The sequence below is a fragment of the Ipomoea triloba genome, chromosome 9 (assembly GCF_003576645.1).
Source record: "Ipomoea triloba cultivar NCNSP0323 chromosome 9, ASM357664v1".
In the NCBI taxonomy this organism is placed as follows: Eukaryota; Viridiplantae; Streptophyta; class Magnoliopsida; order Solanales; family Convolvulaceae; genus Ipomoea; species Ipomoea triloba.
The window spans coordinates 8,472,526-8,495,087 of record NC_044924.1 but is presented as its reverse complement, the minus strand read 5'-3'; the positions used below and the strand labels follow the sequence as shown (position 1 = coordinate 8,495,087).

At 37.2% G+C, this 22,562-nt stretch overlaps 1 protein-coding gene and 1 long non-coding RNA gene across 2 annotated transcripts; one reads left to right on the top strand and one right to left on the bottom strand.

Annotated features, from left to right (window-relative positions):
• Positions 1-15,219: 15,219 nt before the first annotated feature.
• Positions 15,220-22,226, bottom strand: LOC116029495 (carboxyl-terminal-processing peptidase 3, chloroplastic). Its single transcript, XM_031271548.1, has 12 exons — positions 21,799-22,226; positions 21,575-21,656; positions 21,183-21,313; positions 17,954-18,040; positions 17,669-17,747; positions 17,018-17,106; positions 16,796-16,828; positions 16,528-16,647; positions 16,338-16,424; positions 16,091-16,240; positions 15,755-15,862; positions 15,220-15,646 (listed from the first exon to the last, which is right to left on the bottom strand). Exons 1-12 carry the CDS (start codon positions 22,129-22,131, stop codon positions 15,431-15,433), a joined length of 1,515 nt encoding a protein of 504 aa, XP_031127408.1. The 5' UTR covers positions 22,132-22,226; the 3' UTR covers positions 15,220-15,430.
• On the top strand, positions 18,577-20,393 carry LOC116029496. The gene is made up of 3 exons (XR_004100337.1): positions 18,577-19,916; positions 20,013-20,062; positions 20,154-20,393. It is a non-coding gene; the product is annotated as an uncharacterized LOC116029496 (long non-coding RNA).
• Positions 22,227-22,562: the final 336 nt, after the last annotated feature.

Sequence of the window (22,562 nt, the reverse complement as noted above, 5' to 3'; positions counted from 1 at the left end):
CTGGGTTGGCCGTAGGACTTGCTTCTATTGGACCTGGAGTTGGTCAAGGGACTGCTGCGGGTCAAGCTGTAGAGGGTATCGCGAGACAGCCTGAGGCGGAGGGAAAAATACGAGGCACTCTATTGCTTAGTCTAGCTTTTATGGAAGCTTTAACAATTTATGGATTGGTTGTGGCATTAGCACTTTTATTTGCGAATCCTTTTGTTTAATCTTATCTTATAAAAAAGATAAGACCTTGTCGTTTGCTTTTTCAAATTCTATCAAGATTTCCTCCCTACGATTACTTTTTCGTTGAGAAAATAACCTACAGGAAGGGCCGATGAAGAATTAGCATACTGACTCGCTTTCATCCTTTCAGTTCGTAGACCAAGGGAACTTTTTTAAGTGAGTCTTACTATCCCCATAATCCAAAAAGGGGGCGGTTCAGAATTGAGAACTAACTCAAAAATTTTTTGACTCGATTTCAGAAAAAGAAAAAAAAAAAAGAGAGTAAATAAAAAGCGAGGTGAAGTGATACAAAAATAACTCTGTTCGGTTTTTTAGTCGATCTATAAGAGGAGAGCATATGAAAAACGTAACCGATTCTTTCCTTTCTTTGGGCCCCTGGCCGTCTGCTGGGAGTTTCGGGTTTAATACCGATATTTTTGCAACAAATCCAATAAATCTAAGTGTAGTGCTTGGGGAGCACCTATTGCTTAGTCTAGCTTTTATGGAAGCTTTAACAATTTATGGATTGGTTGTGGCATTAGCACTTTTATTTGCGAATCCTTTTGTTTAATCTTATCTTATAAAAAAGATAAGACCTTGTCGTTTGCTTTTTCAAATTCTATCAAGATTTCCTCCCTACGATTACTTTTTCGTTGAGAAAATAACCTACAGGAAGGGCCGATGAAGAATTAGCATACTGACTCGCTTTCATCCTTTCAGTTCGTAGACCAAGGGAACTTTTTTAAGTGAGTCTTACTATCCCCATAATCCAAAAAGGGGGCGGTTCAGAATTGAGAACTAACTCAAAAATTTTTTGACTCGATTTCAGAAAAAGAAAAAAAAAAAAGAGAGTAAATAAAAAGCGAGGTGAAGTGATACAAAAATAACTCTGTTCGGTTTTTTAGTCGATCTATAAGAGGAGAGCATATGAAAAACGTAACCGATTCTTTCCTTTCTTTGGGCCCCTGGCCGTCTGCTGGGAGTTTCGGGTTTAATACCGATATTTTTGCAACAAATCCAATAAATCTAAGTGTAGTGCTTGGTGTATTGATCTTTTTTGGAAAGGGAGTATGTGCGAGTTGTTTATTTCAAGAATAGGCTGGACCAACCAGCTGTACCCTTTAGTTTTCCTTAGAACTAGGAGAGAGGGGTGCATGATCTCGCGAATTACTTCTGAATCAATTAATAAATTCTCTGTAAGAACCATAGCATTTCGTGATTTATTGGTAAATCTACTTCGATTCTCTCTCAACCAATAATGCGGTACTATTAACATGGTTAAAGCAAACCGTCTGGGTTGGCCGTAGGACTTGCTTCTATTGGACCTGGAGTTGGTCAAGGGACTGCTGCGGGTCAAGCTGTAGAGGGTATCGCGAGACAGCCTGAGGCGGAGGGAAAAATACGAGGCACTCTATTGCTTAGTCTAGCTTTTATGGAAGCTTTAACAATTTATGGATTGGTTGTGGCATTAGCACTTTTATTTGCGAATCCTTTTGTTTAATCTTATCTTATAAAAAAGATAAGACCTTGTCGTTTGCTTTTTCAAATTCTATCAAGATTTCCTCCCTACGATTACTTTTTCGTTGAGAAAATAACCTACAGGAAGGGCCGATGAAGAATTAGCATACTGACTCGCTTTCATCCTTTCAGTTCGTAGACCAAGGGAACTTTTTTAAGTGAGTCTTACTATCCCCATAATCCAAAAAGGGGGCGGTTCAGAATTGAGAACTAACTCAAAAATTTTTTGACTCGATTTCAGAAAAAGAAAAAAAAAAAAGAGAGTAAATAAAAAGCGAGGTGAAGTGATACAAAAATAACTCTGTTCGGTTTTTTAGTCGATCTATAAGAGGAGAGCATATGAAAAACGTAACCGATTCTTTCCTTTCTTTGGGCCCCTGGCCGTCTGCTGGGAGTTTCGGGTTTAATACCGATATTTTTGCAACAAATCCAATAAATCTAAGTGTAGTGCTTGGTGTATTGATCTTTTTTGGAAAGGGAGTATGTGCGAGTTGTTTATTTCAAGAATAGGCTGGACCAACCAGCTGTACCCTTTAGTTTTCCTTAGAACTAGGAGAGAGGGGTGCATGATCTCGCGAATTACTTCTGAATCAATTAATAAATTCTCTGTAAGAACCATAGCATTTCGTGATTTATTGGTAAATCTACTTCGATTCTCTCTCAACCAATAATGCGGTACTATTAACATGGTTAAAGCAAACCGTTTGAAGTCAAGACACTGCATGGTACTCTTTCTATCACTATGTTAATTATAGAGATGTTTTCAAAATGAATATTGTATCGATATAGGATACTCATATTGATAAAATAATTTGAACTGTTTATTGTAAAAACGGGCATTTTCACCTTTTTAGCCAATGCTTAATTGACGACCTGTGTCTTAGTCAGAATATTTTTTGAAAAAAAAAAGAAACAACTTTGCTGACAATTACATATTTTTTTTTGATTTTGTCAGAAGAGTCCTCCGAATTTTTTTCGGCTTGCATAAGAGTTCTTTTTTTTTTTTTTTTGGTAAGAAGAAGGGACCTAAAAGGTCCCGAGGGATTAACGGCATCTAGAAGAAGCCAAGCTAGCTGCGTCCCGTAGCAGAAGGTCTTTTAACTATTGTCTCTATTACCTGTAGTATTTGTCTGTAACTCCCTATTTGGAAAAACTAAAGAGATGTCATTGAGTTACAAGTTACTTGATTTGATTGACCTAAATTAAAGTAACTAATTTATGGGTTTTCAAAAAAAAAAAAGTAACTAATTTATGGAATATTTATTTACAAGTACCCATCAAAATATCACTTTAGAAAGGTGAATCCATGGAGGGCCATCATTGAAATAGTCTTTTCATTTTTTAGCTTAGCCCCGTCCGTGTGTCTCAAGATAATTAGTTCACTTAGGGAATTGAGGAAATATACAAGCAACTATGCCATAGACGAAATAGAGTAATAGCAAACAAAAGTACGTTGATATTCAAAAGGAAATAAATATAAAGGACCTTTTTCCTAAAATTGATTTTCCTTCACTTAATATTATACTTCTTTTCAATGAATATTTGCTTTATCTTTCTATTGGTTAGCCCATCTCATTATTCTTATTAATTCCTTATTCAAAATCGAAACAATTTAAAAAAGAATTCTTCCCAAGAAGTCTTGTATATGTTTACGACAGGTGATTCAATTAAATAAACTGAACGGGGAAGATGAATGATTTAATATACAATTATTTTGATGAATTATTATTTGGTTTTATCAATATAAAAAATTATCATGTATGTAGGCATCATATCTTGTGTTCACTGTTGCAAAAATCCTCCGCCTAGGCGTTAGGTGCCCTTAGACCGAGGCGAATTGCTCCCTAGGTGTCCGCCTAGGGCCTAACTCGGTCGAGTTGGCGGCCGACTTGGCCGAGTTAACTCGCCCAACTCGGGCAAGTCAGCTTTGTTAAACCTTTTATTATATTTATATATATTTAAATTTATTTATTTATATAAATAAGAGAAGTAATATATATATATATATATATATATATATATATATATATATATATATATATAATATAATATAATATAACATACACCTACACACATACATTATTTTTTTGTTTTTATAGGTCGCCGCCTAGGTACCGCCTAGACGGCTTAGGCGTTAGGCGCTAGATAGTCTACCGCCCGACTAGCGCCTAACGCCTACTGCAACCATGCTTGTGCTCTGCAATATTATTAGTATTATTTTTCTATCATCTTAAAGAGAAATAATATTTGTAGAATGTAGGCTTTTTTTTTTTTTTTTTTTTTTTAATGATAACTTATGTTTCTTGATTTCACGGATTATTTAACTTTCACCCTACCACTGTAAGTAAGCTTTAAGTGAGACTTTTTAACTGTTAAACCAATTCTCGGAGGTAAGTTATATATTTTCATTACATTAAGGAGCACGCGTACGTGGAAGCTCTCCATTGCTTCGAATGCACTACTCCAATTCCCCAAACACTATAGACTAAATGAAATCTAAGTGTGTAAGGGACTCATTCTTTCTTAACCAAGGATTCGATCTTTGGCTTTTGGGTATAAAGCAGTTTTAAATTTTCAGGCTAGTTGTCCCACCCAATAGAGGTACCTACAATTTAATTAGTAGGATAATTAGTCACTATGTTCGACGGTGAAAACCTTAGGTACACAAAAAATGTTAAATGCGTAATTGAATAAATATGGTAAATTTCCCGTCATCGACGCTGGAAAAAAGATCATATATTTTAAGTGGATTTAATTTCCTTGATATTATGAAATTGTAATTTTTCTCATAAACCCTAACTTATCTAAGTAAAAAATTGCACTAAATTATAGAATAATTTTCCACCTTTAAATTTTCTGAAAACGGCCTCTTAATGTCACCGCTCTAGAGTCTAGACTCGCTGATTTTCAAAACTGAAATTTAAGCGTGTTTAAAACGACAAAACTTGAAGTGGCAAAGGACTAACTAGCAATAGCATATATGAGCGCAAATTATATTGTGGACCATGATCATGGCTAATACTAACGGATAGTGCGGTTGTGTTGAAAAGATACTGCAGTTGTGTTGAAAGGAAACTGCAGTTGCGCGGAACAGAGACCGCTCATCCGTTCAATACAACTGCAGTATCCTTTCAACACAACTGCAGTATCAGTTCAACACAACTGCAGTCGGATGACACGACCTCTGTTCCGCCTAACTGCAGTTCCCTTACACCACAACTGCAGTATCTGTTCAACACTTGGTTCAACACAACTGCAGTATCAGCCATGATCAATGATCCACAGTATAACGACTGATATATGAGTACGACGCATGATGGTAGTAACATGACTGGCTAGGTCAAGCGTCCATATTCAACATATATATATTAATGCTACAATTATGATATGATAGTGATCCATGCATCTCGATCTTTCAGGCTGACCAGACCAGAGGACCCAATTGAAGTCATTGTTCAGAAATTTCCCACCCACCCACCTACCACTCTCACCTCGATCAACACCCCCGCCCTATAAGTACTCATCACCATTTCAACTTGAACAGAATCATCATCAGAAGAAATTTTAATATAATTTGTGTTGAGATTTGTGTGCTGTGCTATTCCGAATTCCAATAATGGCACTGTCTGTCTGCTTGAAGATTTCAATGTTTTTGGTGGTCTTCATTTTTGCAGTGGCTACTGCACAGGATACCGTCTTGTCACCTTCATCATCACCTTCTCCGGCTCCTGGAATGGACAAAGGAGCAGCCATATCTGTGCACCTGGCTTCCACTGCTCTTACTGGGCTATCTCTATTCTTCTCCCTTCTTCCTCTTCTCAACTACTGAAGATTTCACATATATAATGGAGATTAGAGTTCACAAAACTCCATATGTACTGTTTCAATTCCCTCTTCTTCTTCACGAGTGCTGTACCTGGTATCTCATATAATTATTGCTTCTTAATCGGGTACTATCAATATGAAATAAATTATATACTTATACTTCAAAATATATGGTTCCATATCGCATACATGCATGAAAATACGTTACTTATTCCTTTAATTTGTCTGTAACAAGAAAGGTATGTAGTGGTTGACAGATTTCACTCATCATCCAAAAAAAACATTTCTAATCTTTATCATAAGGAGATGTGAAGAATGTTTCCAGTGACTTTGATTATGCAGTTATGGCATGCATCACCTTCAATTCGCTCATAAAAAAGAAAAAAAAAAAAGTCTTTTTGGGTATACAAAACGTTTACGTGATTGTGTTCTGATCTGCAATAAATGAAATATATACCAACACGTACCATATTTCATATTTCTGGGTATCTGGAAATGAAGTTTTACAATCCGGTCCATTGCCAATGGGTAATTTTTCTATTTCATTGTAAACTTTATGTAGCGCTTTTTAATGCCAAACCTGTATGCACTTGTACCCATTCTTTGTGAATGGTGCCGACCACTTATTTTTCATCACAAGATTGGCAATTTGGCATCTTCACTTTAGTTCTGGTGGTGCTCATCAAAACTTGAGCCTTTCTAATCACTAAAGTTATGAGGAAAATGCTTTTTAAGGGTAGGGGTTAGTATTTTGTTCTTCATGGAACTTTGCAACAAAGACTGAATTAACATGACAATTTTACTTTTTTGATTTATTCTTCAATCTTTCTAATAATTATTTTTAATTTCCATGAAATTTAATTCCATTTTCCTCAAATATTTTTCGCAAACCAAACAAGCCCTAAGAGCCATCTCAACCGTTCAAAGTTTCACAAGATTTTTACACTGACAAGTAAGAAAGTGAGGGAAACAAAACAAAATTGACAACGTAACGAATATATAAATATATATATATATATATATATATATATATATATATATATATATATATATGTATGAGAATTTACATGCCTAGCTAGTGCGTGCACACTTAGGGCGCTTATCAATATCTTCTATTTTTTTCAATGGGTACCACACAAAATCTTCAACTTGCAAGAGAAATAATTGTGTAAAAGCCCTACCCCACCAGTTAAAAACCTCAACTTATTTTTTTCATATAAAAAAAATCCCCAAAGAACTTCTCTGATTTGTGGAGATAATGTCAGATAAATGTCAACATGACATGAGAGAGGAGATGAGAGAGTGTGGGAGAGGAGCATATGCAAATCAAGTGTTTATAGCAGGCCAATGGGTCCCACTGAGGCAAAGAAACAGGAGCTCACGCAAGGGTGAACACCACTGTACTAATTGTGCTGCACGCGTCAGGCACGCCTGACTTTGTGTATATTTTTCTATTATTATTTTAAAAAATCATATTTGTTTTTTTTCTCCCCTCTCATTTTCTCTTTCCTAATCACACTTATAAAAACTCTTCAAAAACTGTGAAATAACTCCAGTACTAAGGATGCTCTAAGAGCATTCTCAATAATTTTTTTGTGAGATTTTTGTTAGATTTTTGCAAGGTAAAGGAAAAAGAAATGAAAAGAGAGATTAGAGGGGGGAAAGGATTTTTGCAAAAGTTAAGTCCTTTGTGGGCCCTATTGTGTATTAAAAAATTAGAATTGACTAGTGCACAACAGTTATGCCCAACGGGTGCGTGCGAGGCGGCCACTGGCCACCTTGTCTATTTTTTTTTTTTTTAAATCTTTTTTCTTTACTTTCTTATTTATTTTTTTTTCCCTTTGTCTCTCATTCCTTTTTTCCTTATTGGCTTTGAAAAAATTGAAGCAAAACCCGAAAGGGTTGTTATGCCGTGGACCCAGGCAAGATGGACCTGGATTTACATTCACATACACTATACTCTACATTCACACTTTGTAAACTCCACATTCACACATTATAGGATTATATGATACTCTACATTCACACTTTGTAAACTCTACATTCACACATTACAGGATTATATGTTTAGTAACTATATTACTACTGTTATGCATTCACACATTCAAAACTCTATATTCACATGTCCTATACTCCATATTCACAACTTGAGAACTCCACATCCACACATTACAGGGCTACAAGTTGCTAGAACTTCTTAACTCTATTACAGATTCACACATGCATAACTCTACATTCACGATTTCTATACTCCATATTCACAATTTGAAACCTCTACATTCATACATTTCTGGGCAATTCTACATTCACACAATCATAAATCTACATTCACGATTTCTATACTTTACATTCACACTTTAAAACCTCTACATTCACACATTTTTGGACAACTCTATATTCAGCAATATGTTTACTAATTTAAAAAAAATAAATAAATAAATAAAAACGACGTAGTTTTGGACCCAGATCCACAGCATAATTTGCCAACCCGAAACTAATTGGCTTGCTCTCATATTTAAAACTTACTACTTTCATTGTCAAAGGAAATCTATTTGAGGCAAGAAATATTGAAATGTTGTGATTTGGTTAGAAATTTTGAAGCAAGATATATTTGAGGCCCTTGTTTTGTTATTTGGTTATACATTTTTTTGTTAGTAATTTTGTGTTTCGAAGTCAAACTGTTGGACCGTGGATATGGACCAGGCTGGCTCAGTCAGTAGTATGGACCAGGGTAGCCCATTTTTTTATGAGCCAAACTATTGGCTAATGTTTTTTTTTTTTAATTAGTAGTTGTAATTTGTAAATTTACTCTTATTAGTGTTACAATATTATTGATTCTTGATTTCCTATAAAACATGGAACAATTGGGAAGGAAGAAATAGTTATTAAAGTGTTGAATATCTCAAATCTTTTTTCAAATACACACCATAATAAGTAATAAGTTTAATTAGAAGAATTGGCCAACATTTGGGTGGGAGTGGGGGAAGTGGGAACAATTCTAATTCCTATTAAAGTATAATAATCATTCATACATGTAGGTAGCCATTTCACGGAGTAATGAAGCCTTTGAGTCTTTGACGGGCTCCATGAAAATGCTGCTACGTAGTACGTACATGCATATTTCTACGCTATTAGAATTGGTAGACTAGTCCCCCACCCCTACTAATCTCATTGATGGGCAATAAATTAAATGAGAGTACAATATCTGACTATTTCAACAACGGAAAATGCTTAAAATTTTCGCCACCCTATAATACATTAATACCTAATGGTTAGGGTGCATTTCGGTTTGGATTATTTGAACTTAGTCACGAACTGAACAACTAGATTTTAATTTATTATTAAAAACTAACCAGTTTTATATTTTATAAAGCGAATAGTTTCAGTTAAGTTAAAACTGAATCAAAAAATTGAATGGTTTATATATATGGATGAGTTCTGATGCAGGGATGCTCCCAAGCTGAAAGTGGGGTTAGATCTGAGCTGTTGATCAAATCTAGATCAACGGTTCAAATCAATGAACATTTTAAAAAAAATAAAAATGTGCATGTTGCAAGGTTTGACACAAGTTCCTGGAAAGCTTTTTTGTCATGTACTGTGTCGTTGGTCAGAACAAAATTGATGAATTAAAGAAATAAACTGTAAAAAAGTGGGGCACCTTGAAGAAAAACAAAGAACCTTATGAATGAAAACAACTCATCTTAAAAAGGAAAACAATGCATCTAAAGTCTTAGATTGATGCATCTTAAGAAGGAAATTAAACAACGTATGCACCTAAAGCCTTAAACCGATGCACCTTAAGTTTCAACAATTGACGTGTCTTAAACACACAAATCATGCACACCTTAAGAAGGAAAACCGCGCATACCTTAAGAAGAAAATTCACGCACCTAAAACTTTAGATCGACGCACTTAAGTTTCAACAACTAACGCACCTTAAGCTCAAAACCACGCACTTTAGGAAGAAAAATCACCCACATTAAATTTGACCTAGATGCAAAAAGATCAAATTATCACTATATTTTTTTATTCATTGTTAACCTTGGACGTTGATTTAAGCAAAATCAATGGCTCTCATCTAACCGCACATGCAGGAGCCGCCCACCTGCAGGCGAACCTATTTGTATATAAATTACTACTATCCTAAGTGCTTTGAAGTTTAATTATGATTTCAAATTAAGTATCACCGCTCTAAATCCATGTTTTAAACTCATTGGTTTTCAATAAGTACATGTGTATGTTTAAAAAGTAAAGTTTGTCACCTTCATCTTCTCCGGCCCCTTCAGGAATGGACAAAGGAGGAGCACCCATCTCTGTGCAACTGGCTTCCACTGCTCTTACTGGACTATCTCTCATCTTCTCCCTCCTCCCTCTTCTCAACCACTGAGATTTCACAAAATTAAATGGAGAGTTGATCGAGATTCAACTCTGTTTTCCTCTTTTGCTTCTGGCTGCCTGCTTTCCTATTTTCTTACTATGTTTTCCTCTTTTGTTAGTTGTATCTCATGTAATTCATTCTTGGATGGCTGGTATTATCAATATGAAACCAATAATTATACTTCACATAGTAGCATTACATTGTGTGCTATTGTCATTGAAAGTAATAAAACCACATCTCTTTATATGATTTTTAAATCGCACAAATTAAATGAAATGGTTTAATTTCATATTCCTTTCAATAAATTTGAAACGAGTAGTTAATTTGGCACAAATTTCACATGTGTGATTATCATCAATTTAAAATGTAGAAATTAAATGTATGTTATTAATTTATACAAATAATTCAAATTAGCATGACCAAGTCTATCATATCTTAAATTAGAAGCCTCAAACAAATAAATAGAAAATTATAGATTAAAATTTTACCAGATCAAACAGGGTTCCTTTGGGCATTTGGAACATTTCTCATAACTATTTGTATATTCTCGTATAAATGTATTAAATGAATATCTACAATTTTTTTTTTAAAATCTCAATTCAAATTGTTTGTCCAAATGCACACAAATTTTAGTGCCTTGGCTACCTTAAATTTTATCATTTCAAACACAGTTTCACCTACAGATGACCACAATTTGATTCAAACCGAATCATGCACCATAGAAATTGAATTGGAGAAAAAAATAATACTACCAAAAGGGAAATTAATGGCTCTTAAAAAAAAAAGAGTAAGTGAACAAAACAGGGACTTTAATTCTTATTAAAATTTCATTAAGATACGTAGGCAACTTAAACTTTAGTAAAATTAAGTGCAAGTACACAATTATTTTTATTTTGTTAGTTTAACTTTAAAATTTACATATTTGATATAATCATTTTTAAAAATTTCAGAATAAAAAAATTGAAAAGAAAAATTAATTGTTAAATTTGAGCTATTTTCAAAATAGAAAATAGAATTTAAAAAAAAAAAAGAAGGACTCGAACAGGTAGTTCAAACCAAAACCTTATCATTTTCTGTAAAACCCTGAAACGCCAATTTAAAACCCAAACTGAACCGTGCTCACATCGTGTCACTGCTATAAACGCTATGCTTCCGTACATAATGATCGAAGTCCAAATATGTCTAAAAAAATAAAAGTTAGTTAATAGGTGCCATATGTTATCCATGCCTACAAAATTTGAACTGGCAAAGGACTCACCAGCAATAGCATCACGCATGATGCAAGTAACATGGGCTGGCTAGGTCAACCTGTCCCATATTAAACATATGGTACAATGATGGATTCCATCTCAGGCTGACCAGAACCAGGTCATTGTTTGAGTTGTACTCTTACACCACCTGGCAATTTCCAACCCCTCTCACTCAATACCTACAAATACTCATCATTTGAACCCCAGCAAAATCATCAGAAGCAAAAACCCACTCAGTCATCATCTCTTCTTGAAAGAACAAACTCTCTGTAGTTGAGATTTCTCTGCTTCTCCAAATTCCAATCATGGCACACTCTGTCTGCTTGAAGATTTCTATGTTTTTGGTGGTGATGTTTGCAGTGGGTGCTGCTGCACAAGAAACCGGCTTGTCACCCTCACCTTCTCCCACTCCTGGAATGGACAAAGGAGCAGCAATCTCTGTTCAGATGGCTTCCATTGCTCTTACTGGAGCTTCTCTAATCTTCTCCCTCTTCCTTCCTCTTCTCAACCACTGATTAAATTTCACATAATTTTGTTCTCATCTCATCGGTTTTCCTCTTCTTCTTGTGTTTTCCCTTCTTGGGCTCTGTTGTATCTCATGTAATTCATTCTTTGGAATTTTCAATATGAAATAAAGAATTATATTTCAGAATGGTTCCATATCAGTGCAAATTAAATACATACACTAGGGGAGGTACGAGGTTGGACCTCACTTATCTCCTAATGGAAGTGCTTTGGGTCCAAGGTCTGATGACCTCGACCTAATGGTTAGTGCCGTAGGGACGGAATGAGGGTCTGACCTCGTATATCGCTGAACGGAAGAGCTTCGGGTCCAAGGTCGAATGACCTCGACCAAATGGTTAGTACCCTAGAGGTGGTACGAGGTCCGGCCGATATCGCCTATAGCTGTATAGAAGACCTTCGAGTCTAAGGTCGGATGATCTTGACCTGATGGCTAGTGCCCTAAGGGCAGTACAAGGTCCGACCTCGCCTATTGCCGAACGGAAGAGCTTCAGTCCAAGGCGGATGATCTCGACCTAATGGAGGTCCGACCTCGCCTATCATTGAACGGAAGAGTTTCGGGTCCAAGATTAGATGACCTCAACCTAATGGCTAGTGTTCTAGAGACGATACGAGGTCCGACTTTGCCTATTGCCGAACGAAAAAACCTTCGGGTCCAAGTCGGATGACCTCGACCTAATGATTAGTGCCCTAGGGGCGGTACGAGGTCCAGCCGACCTCGCCTATAGTTGAACGGAAGAGCTTCGGGTCCAAGGTCAGATGACCTCGACTTAATGGCTAGTGCTCTAGGGGAATGAGTTCTAAACTCACCAATCACCGAACGAAAGAACTTTGGATCCAAGGTCGGATGACCTCGACCTAGTGGCTAACACTAACACACACACAAAAAAGAAAAAAAAAATTCTAATCCATGACGCAATTTTGGCGAGGTCTGAACTCCCTAGAAGAGCCCCGAACTTAGTTGAAGAGAGGCTTGATTGAAAAACGTCTAACGCACGAGCGAGGAGCTGACCCCTAGCCCTTGAGCTCAGCTGAGGTAGAGCTCGAGTTTATTAAAAGCTCAACTGGACTAAGGTGGGGAGCTCAAGTCATTGTACTTGTTTGAGGTTTTGACCTCAACCTTTGGAGCTCAATGGGATGATGTCAGGGTAAGGAGCTCAACACGGGGAGCTCAAAGTGAGGAGGTCAAGGTAAGGAGCTCAAGGTGAGGAGCACAACATGAGGAGCTCAAGATGAAGAGATCAAGCCATGGTGCAGAACTCATACTTTCAAACTTGGCTATGGTAAAGTTTGGAGCTCAAGTTATCGAGCTCGATCAAGGCGAAAGTTGGAGCTCGTTGAGCTCGAGGTGGGGGTTGGAGCTCATGGCGAAGTTGGGAGCTCAAGTTATCGAGTCCGACCAAGAATAGGAGCCAAGACATTTGAGGTCGGGCTAAGCAAAATGGGAAGCTCAAGCTCTTGGAGCTCAATGGTGGAAAAGTATGGAACATCTGTATGGAGCATCCCAAAGGCGGCCAAAGTCAATGGCATGGCTGTGTCGATTTCGAGCAATGTATGCTTTATTCGCATAATGCAAAAGCTAAGGAGCAAACATGAGGCATGTAGAAGGGAATATCACCAGGTTGATCAAGGCCGAGACAGGAGTATTCTCTTTCACTAATGGCTTCTCGCAGCTTAGAGAGTGGGGGACTGATGGTAGATATATTATAAATGGACTCGGAACGGATCAACCCGAAGGAAATTGGATCTGGGGCTCCGGAGTCGAGTTGGGCTGACCCAGCGCTCGGCCACCCTTGCTGAGCCCCGTGCTCAGCCGGGTATTGGTCTTCGATCGGTGCGGTGCGTGCGGCGTAGGATGCGGTCCATTGCGGTTATAACTCCCCCCTCCTCTTCGCGGGGTAGTTGGGAGTTACAGTAATTAGTATAAAAGCGTTCCCTTTGTCTTGTTAGAATAGTTATTACCATCTTGTAATAGCTTGACACAATTCATTAATACAAGTTTTGTCTCCGTGACTAGCAATCCATTGTCTTTTTCATTCTGAATTAATATCATCTAGGGTCCTTCGAGTATAGTCGTTTTGCCAAGTTTAGTCCTAAACTTTCAAATTGACCACTCGTGGTCCTTCGACTTTCAAATTGTTACCATGTGGTCCAAGTTAACCGCCTATAGTCCTTCAACTATCAAATTTTAACCAACCATGACCCTTCTAGGATGACCACAACTATTATGTGAAAATGGTTTCCACCATGTCTTTTTTAAGAAAATTAGATCTGATTCATTATATCTTGACATGTGGATGGCTGCGATTGTTTCTTAGTTCTTTCATGTGCAATTGCTCTCACATGAGCTCGCCCATATATATATATATATATATATATATATATATATATATATATATATATATATATATATTATGTTTAGGTGAGAACCTACCTTTTTGTGTGAACCTGTGCACACCCTTCATGTTGCATCATCAAACGACTCTGAACATGGTGCACGGAAAGAGTCATAGAACGTGGTGCACAACATGTGTGCATGTGTTTGGAGTGCATTACGTGTGTGCATTGTGTTACTTGTAGTTCACATATTTGATATAATTATTTTTTAAAATTTCGTAATACAAAAAATTAAAAAAAATAATTGTTAAATTTGAACTATTTTAAAAATAAAAAATAATTTTTATTTAAAAAAAAGTTCAAACCAAAACTGTCAATTCTGATTTGCCATTTTTTGAAACCGTGAAACACTGACTTAATACTCAAACCGAACCGTGTTCATGTCGTGTCACCGCTTTAAATGCTATGCTTCCATAACCAAGTCCAAATATGTCTAAAAAATAAAAGTTAGTTAATAGGTGCCATATGTTATCCATGCCTACAAAATTTGAACTGGCAAAGGACTCACCGGCAATAGCATCACGCATGATGCAAGTAACATGGCTGGCTAGGTCAACCGTCCCATATTAAACATGGTACAATGATGGACTCCATCTCAGGCTGACCAGAACCAGGTCATTGTTTGAGTTGTACCCTTACACCACCTGGCAATTTCCCACCCATCCACCAACCCCTCTCACTCAATACCTATAAGTACTCATCATTTGAACCCCAGCAAAATCATCAGAAACAAGAAGCCCACTCAGTCATCATCTCTTCTTGAAAGAACAAACTCTCTGTAGTTGATATTTCTCTGCTTCTCCAAATTCCAATCATGGCACAGTCTGTCTGCTTGAAGATTTGTATGTTCTTGGTGGTGATTTTTGCAGTGGCTGCTGCACAGGAAACCGGCTTGTCACCCTCACCTTCTCCCACTCCTGGAATGGATAAAGGAGCAGCCATCTCTCTTCAGATGGCTTCCATTGCTCTTACTGGAGCTTCTCTAATCTTCTCCCTCCTCCTCCCTCTTCTCAACCACTGATTTGATTAAATTTCACATAATTTTGCTCTCATCTCATCTGTTTTCCTCTTCTTCTTGTGGTTTCCCTTCTTGGGCTCTGTTGTATCTCATGTAATTCATTCTTGATATGAAATAAAGGATTATATTTCAGAATGGTTCCATATCAGTGCAAATTAAATTAATTACATACATGATTCCTTTGCTTGCCCAATGCTAAATGTCATGTCATGTATACATATACACAGAATTGAAAGATCCCTCATCTCTAACTAAACTAAGCAGATGCCAAGAATCTTTCTAGTGGTTTTGATCTTGTCCTGTACAAGGTGTAACCTATGAAAGATGTACAAGATTATAGACAATATCCAACTCATGTTCGGCTACCATGATGCACGAATCCGCTTCCAAGTCTTTGGGAGAATTCAGGACCTCAACTGTGCACTGAACATCAGGTGTGATGCCCACCTGATCAATGTCATGAAGTGCAGGTGACAGATACTTGGCCACTGTTACGAACAGAGCCGAACCGTCATGCAGTTGTGTAACACTCTGCACCAAACATGAATTCAGTTTCAGCCTTCAAGAAAGTGTGTTCTGCTAAAAACAGGCAAAATTACTAGGTAATAATGTACATATGTTTCCTGGCAAAAATCAAACCTGTATTTTTCCTTTCCCAAAAGTTTTATGCCCAACGAGGACTGCTCTCCCGTTGTCATGGAGGGCCCCTGCCAGAATCTCGCTAGCACTTGCACTTCCCTCGTTCACCTGTACGAATGTCAAATTATAGTCGAAATGCAGAGAAACTGTAGTGGAGATACTAATTTGAAATTTTTACAGTTAAGAAATTAGCAGGCATTTTGTTGAGATAAACAAGAACAAAAATAGAAAATTATAACAGACAAGATTTACGTGGTTCAGCAATATGTCTAGTTGTCTACGTTCACGTGAGCGAAGTTGTTCTTTTATTAATTGTGATGGTGATGATAAACTTACAAGAACAACAAGAGGATCATGTGTTACGGCGTGACCATCCACCATGCTGATGGGTTGCATGTTACCATCTCTATCAATAGTATTCACAAGGGTCTCATCGCCATCGAGCCATAATTGGGCAATGTCAAGTCCCGCTTTGACTAAACCACCCTGCAACATTCGAGAAATGCACGAAAGCATACCATATGAGCAAGTTTAAGGACTAACCCTAAATCATATATTATGAGAAAGGATCAAATGAACTTGCCGGATTATTCCGCAAATCTAGTATGTATGACTGTACACCCTGATTTTCCATTTCCTGAACTGTGTTCTCCATCTCCACTGCAGCAGTCTGTCATATTAGGACACATGAAATCATTATTCTTAATGCAATGCGGGGAAAATCTAATCGCCATTCTGACTCGGGAGATGACTTGCAGAGTCATGAAGACTACCTGGGAGAAAGTTGATAACTTTACATATCCGGTTTTCGACAAACGACCATCAGACAGCCTATGAGTGATGATGGCACTGGATATAGGTGAAAGTTTTATTACTTCACGAGGTAGTTTAACCTTCAAGAAATCAAGAATGTTAATCATAATAAACAATGAAGTTTGTTGGCACAGTTAAATATATGTCCTTTTAGCTTGGAAGATAATGAAAGCTACGACCACTCTGGTGATAGATTCTCAATTAACTAATAGAGAATTGACTTTTTACCTCTCTGAGGTCATTTCTTCCTGAGACATTACCCTGGAGGAAAACACAGAAAATTGAAAAATTATATGTGAATTTTCTGCATAAGATCAATATTTTCATCTAATTAATCTTTAGCACACAATAGAGTTCAGACATCCATTTCTCTACATTTTTATCTTATAGGCCATCTTGTGGAACAAGAAACCGTTTTTGATGATCAAAGTGAAATGGCAGAAAGCTTACACTATGGACTTTTACTGTGACAGTTGTACCGGCACGTCCCCTCAATTTCTGTGCTGCTGCTTCACCATCGATTCCATCAAGCTTCTCTCCTTAAGTTTTTTAAGACAAAAATTTACTATATAAATAAAATAAAATAAAAATAGAAAAGAAATTCTTATACTATGTTCACTGTTAGACAAGCCTGACAGACTCATACAGGTGATTTTTATTCTTTAATTAGTAAGATTTATAATTCCACATTGAAAAGCAACTGGAGTGCTATGAAAAAACTTGAAATCCAGTATAATTAGCTGATTAAGACTTGAGGGAAAATGACCCTCGACGGGAGAATCTAGGCTATTCAGGAAGAATCGCAGGAATTCCCCAATACTAATGAAGTAGTTCCTCCAGAATCCAATCAACAACAACGACTACTTAGGAACAGCTTGCGAATATGTGGCGCCGTAGTAGAATCATTACGAGTGCTATGAAAAAACTTGAAATCCAGTATAATTAGCTTATTAAGAAAATTTTTAGAGATGACTTGAAGAAAAATACAAGGAAAACAATAACTTCATGGAATTTTAAGCCTTTTTCATTTGTAAGTTTTACTTATATGAGATCTCAAAGCAGGCAAGATCATTAGCCTGAATGTTTTTGATCATTCCATACCATTGATTTCTATTAATTCATCTCCTTCATGTATACCAGCACGTGCAGCAGGGCTATTCTCGACACATGACAAAACAACCTGAAATAAAGTGAGAATGATTTATGGAGTAGAGTTCAGGAGTTGGTAATAATTTGCAAGGTTAATCATGCTGATTTTCATGCCATGAAGAAACACGCAAAAAAATTACGGAGTATCAATATAATTTGCTCTGTTCTAAGCATTATTTCTACTGGTCTAATCCATTCATATAGATTCAATAAGTTCATGTACAAAATGTTACCGACCAAGTGCCCACTTTTTGGTTCAATGCTGATGAAGAGCCCAACACCTTGTAAATTCCCATCACTTCCTATTCTAAAACTTTGGTATTCCTGCATTTAAGATTGTTATTGTCAAAAAAAAAATAAAAATCTTGAGCATCAATTTCATTCTAGAAAATGGTTTAAGATTCGATAAGTTATTTGAAAGGCTAACCAGATATAATTTTATAAAACATGTAAAATGCAGAAAAAGAGCATGCTGCAGAACATACTGCAGATGCCAATATATGGTGATTGGATTCTTGTTTTTATAATTTTAAAACATTCTATAGTTCGTTTTAAAAGACCAAAATAAAAGAGAAAAACTAAGGATCCTTGGGAGTAGGGCTGCAAATGAGCAGAGCGGCTCGCAAGCGGCTCGCGAGCCGCTCGGTCAAAGCTCGACTCGAGCTCGGTCAAAGTCGAGCTCGAGCCGAGCTCGAGCGGCTCGTTTAACAATCGAGCCGAGCTCGAGCTATAATTCTTTAGGCTCGTGGCTCGACGAGCCGCTCGCGAGCCATGTATAATATAATATAAAATATAATATCAATATATATATATATATATATATATATATATATATATATATAAATTCTAACCCTAATATTCCCCCCAAAGGCCAAAGTCACCAAATTCTAACCCTTAGTCTGCCCTCCGCCTTCATTCTGCTTCTCTGCGTCTCTGCGTCTCGGCCCTCTCCTACGCAACCGACGACCGCCGGCAATCATCGACGAGACGACGACCGGCCGACTCTCCCCTCCGCGGCTCCGCCTTCGGCCTTCACCCACCGCCTCCCCTTTGCCTTCACTCTGCTTCTCTGCTTCTCCTACGCAACCGACGACCGGCCGACTCTCCCCTCCGTGATTCCCCCTCCAGCCTTCACCCACCACCTGCGGCCGAACCAGCACCGCCTCCCCTCCGCCTTCGCCCACCGCCTGCGAACCAGCAGCGCGACCCTCGCCGGTAAGAACCTGCCTTCCTCCCTTCTTATTTTCTATTATTTTATATTGTATTTGTAATTATGTAATTATTGGTGTAATGTGTATATGTAATTATGTATATATAAGAACCAGCAGTATTATGTGTTAGGGTTTAGGGTGTAATGGACTAATGGTTAATGTGTTAATGTGTATGTGTGGACTGTGGAAGTGTGGAACTGTGGATTGTGTATAGCTATGTGAATATAATGAACTGTGGATTGTGTGTAGCTATGTGAATATAATGAACTGTGGATTGTGTGTAGAACACTGTTTTAGTTCAGAATGATAAATGGACAAGAAACTTCAAGAACATTGTTTTAGTTCAGGAACAAAAACTACCAGATTCTGCCAAGAAGTTCACGGAATTTTCTGTGTTTATTGGAGCAACTTTTCTACTCAAACTTTTTATGGATTTCAAGTATTATAAGTTGAGGTCCTACACAAAAAAATTCAAGTTCAAAAGAGTATTGGAAGCATTTGTTTTCGAATTTCTTTCCTGACTGCGCCAGGCAGAATTTCTGGACAGTATTAACCAGAAACTGACTGAACTTTAAGGATTTTTTGGGAAAGATTGGTAAGGAATTTTTGGCCCAAATTTTCCAGATATCAAGTTCAACAAGAGTAGGACTTCCAGAAAAGAATTCAATGAAAAATAAGGTTTGGAAGTCTTGTTCACGAATTTTTGTTCTTGATTGCGCCAGGCAGAAATATTCTGGACAGTCACTGCCAAAGACTAATTTTTTTTTTTCTTATCTTTTTCTTTGAATAACAAGAATAATTAAACAAGGAATACAAGGAAACAATCAAAGACACAAAAAAGTTTTTTTTTGTTGAAGTTTTTGTTATGGATATGCAAGAAATAAGATAGCAAATAACTGAACATAGCACTTAGAAGCAGTTATTGGTTTCTCTACTTGATTTTGAGGCAGTAGGCAGCAGCTATGTGAGGCAGTAGGCAGTTGCTATTGGTAAGTTTAATTTTATATTAAATGATGATGATGTGATTATCTTTTTAAAGCATTTGGTTACTTACACACTTTTTATCTTCTTATTTTTTTTTTCAGAAAGAGAAATCATATCAAGAAATTTTTCTTCCGGTATCCAACTCATGAAAGTAAGTTATTCTTTTGTTGTTTTTAAACAAATATTTAGCATTCTTCACTTATCTAATATTATGCTTCTTTTTCTTTTTTCAAATTCAACAGATCTTTCTTGGAATCAAGGATGACTGCTGTTGTTGCCTTTTAATTGATATTGAAGTAGATCTATGAACTTATTTTGAGTGTTGTTATTGACTTGTAGTTGATATTGAATTGGACTAGTGAACTTACTTATTTTGAGTGCTTTAAGTGTAGTTGATATTGAAGTGAAGTTTTGAACTTATTTTGGACTTTTGAATGTTTAAAAATTTGTATTATTTATTTATGGATAAAACAGTAAGTGTATGATGAAACATGTGAAATTCAAGCATAAAATTCAAGCTGAAAATTTGAGCGTGATTTCGAGCCGAGCTTGATTTCGAGCTCGAAATCGAGCCTGCTCTCGAGCTCGAAATCGAGCCTGCTCTCGAGCTCGAAATCGAGCTTGAGATCGAGCTTGAGCTTGAGCTCGAACAATCGAGCTGCTCGAGCTCGACTCGAGCAGCTCGAGAACTTCCGAGCTCGAGCTCGAGCATCGATGTTCGAGCTCGATCGAGCTCGAGCTCGAGCTTGAGCATCACCCTTCCAAACGAGCTCGAGCTCGAGCCACCCCAGGCTCGAGCTCGGCTCGGCTCGTTTGCAGCCCTACTTGGGAGATATTTGGAATTTCCAAAGAATCACCCATTACTACCCGTGTAAAAAGCAGCATCCAAATATGTCTTCACCAGGCATGTAACACAATAAAAAACAGATACTACTTTTTTTTGAGTGACAAGAAAAACCCGCAGCCCCTATCTGAGGATTACACTTGGTAAACCCCACCTTGTGAGTTGAAACCCCAACCAGTAAAGGACCACTAGGAGTAAACCAGCTTAGGTTGCCCGTAGCTAAACGGCTTAAACCAAGAAGGCCTTGTAATTTTATGGTTACAAAGTCAACAGTTTGATCAGCTTGGCTGAGGTTGCCCCAAAAGTATTAAAAACAAATACTTTCCATCACTTCAATGGTAGCAATTAGCAAAGCATACCTTGTTGTTAATATAAAGAGATAGTTACAACAATCACAACCATCCACTCAGAATAGCATGAACCGTACCTTAGGACTAATGATGCGAGTATAGGGATCGCCAAGGGTCGAAAGCATTCCCCTGATCTTATTATATGCAGCATCCTCCGATCTCAAGGGAAACATCTCAACCATTGTCTCTTGCAGTTTCAAATCCCAGTCTGCAGAGTTGGTTCATCAAAATTTTAGGTAGCCAGTATCTTTATAGCTGATAAGAACTTCAAAACAGGTTTTCTTCTTTCTATTGTAGTGGGAGAGTCAAAATAAGGTTAATTTATACCATTAATACTTAAATCAAACAGGAGCAATTGGAGCACTATTTGTACAACAAAGGTTTTTGTTTTTCTTTAACCCATTTTCTGCAGATATTTCCATTACTGAAAAAAAACTAAAGGGAAAAGGAATGGACACAGAACAGTTACCTTGATGATTAAAAGTTGGATCAACGAAACTCTCTCTAATTAAACCCCAAGCTTCCACAAGTGTCCTTTGAACTGTATTCACCTATAACACACACCACCAATAAACATCAAAATTTCAACTCAAAAGATACAAACTTTGTCAACAAATAATAGACTTACCAGTCTCATATAGGTCCATATTTTAAAATTAAAGAACAAATGAAGAAAAAAAAAAAAGAGTTCACCTCAGGGGTGTGAGACACAGGGAAAGCCACAGTGATAGTCTCAGCCAAGACTGGAAAATTAGAACACACAGACGCTGCAGCTGCAAATCCAAGCACTCCCCTAGCAACCCATCTGAATAAATTTTCATTTTCTTCACCTGGGCTTTCATTCTTTAGCCGGGGAGTGGACTTCCTCTTGTCCAAAGCTTGGGGAACTACCAATCTAGAGCCTGGTTTTCTACCATGGTTAAAGCAAGAAAACCCGTAAGAAAAATATGGTTTTGAAGTGGGTCTAATAAGAGGGTTAGACATTGAATAGTGGCCAAGATCGAGCTTTGAGCAGAGAGTTTCCATGACTCCCGGGAATGGAAAAAGTTCCAAACTTTTTGGGTATCAATAAAGTTAAGATTAATGGCCTAACATTAGAAAGTAGAAAGCTGTAATACTACAAATTTCCCGGGTTTTGGCTGCTTTATGCACGCAGTGACTCGGTGATTCCAATTTGGTGGCGGCAAAGCGGTGGGGCGGTAGGGCCTACGTGAATCTTCGCGTCTGTGGTGGTTAGCTCTGTTGCGTATCAGAGTATCTGAGTGTCAACAATCTCATAAGCCTCCAAGTGGACGACTATAAAAAAAGTTTCCTTTTTTATTTTTAAAATTTTTATAGCACATGTTTTTATCCCTTAGTTTCATTTTTATCAAACGAACTATTTCTTCATTATTTATTTTCTTTAATATTTTATGTGTGTAATATAAATTTTATTAATTAATACTAAACTTAATATT

What these genes read in the sequence shown, in the direction of transcription:
- LOC116029495 (XM_031271548.1), bottom strand. Translation starts at nt 22,131, where the DNA reads ATGGAAACTCTCTGCTCAAAGCTCGATCTTGGCCACTATTCAATGTCT. An exon ending in CTCGCATCATTAGTCCTAAG is followed by an intron (nt 18,041 to 21,182) that starts GTACGGTTCATG and finishes TCTTAAATGCAG; the next exon opens with GAATACCAAAGTTTTAGAAT. An exon ending in TCACAGTAAAAGTCCATAGT is followed by an intron (nt 16,829 to 17,017) that starts GTAAGCTTTCTG and finishes GTTTTCCTCCAG; the next exon opens with GGTAATGTCTCAGGAAGAAA.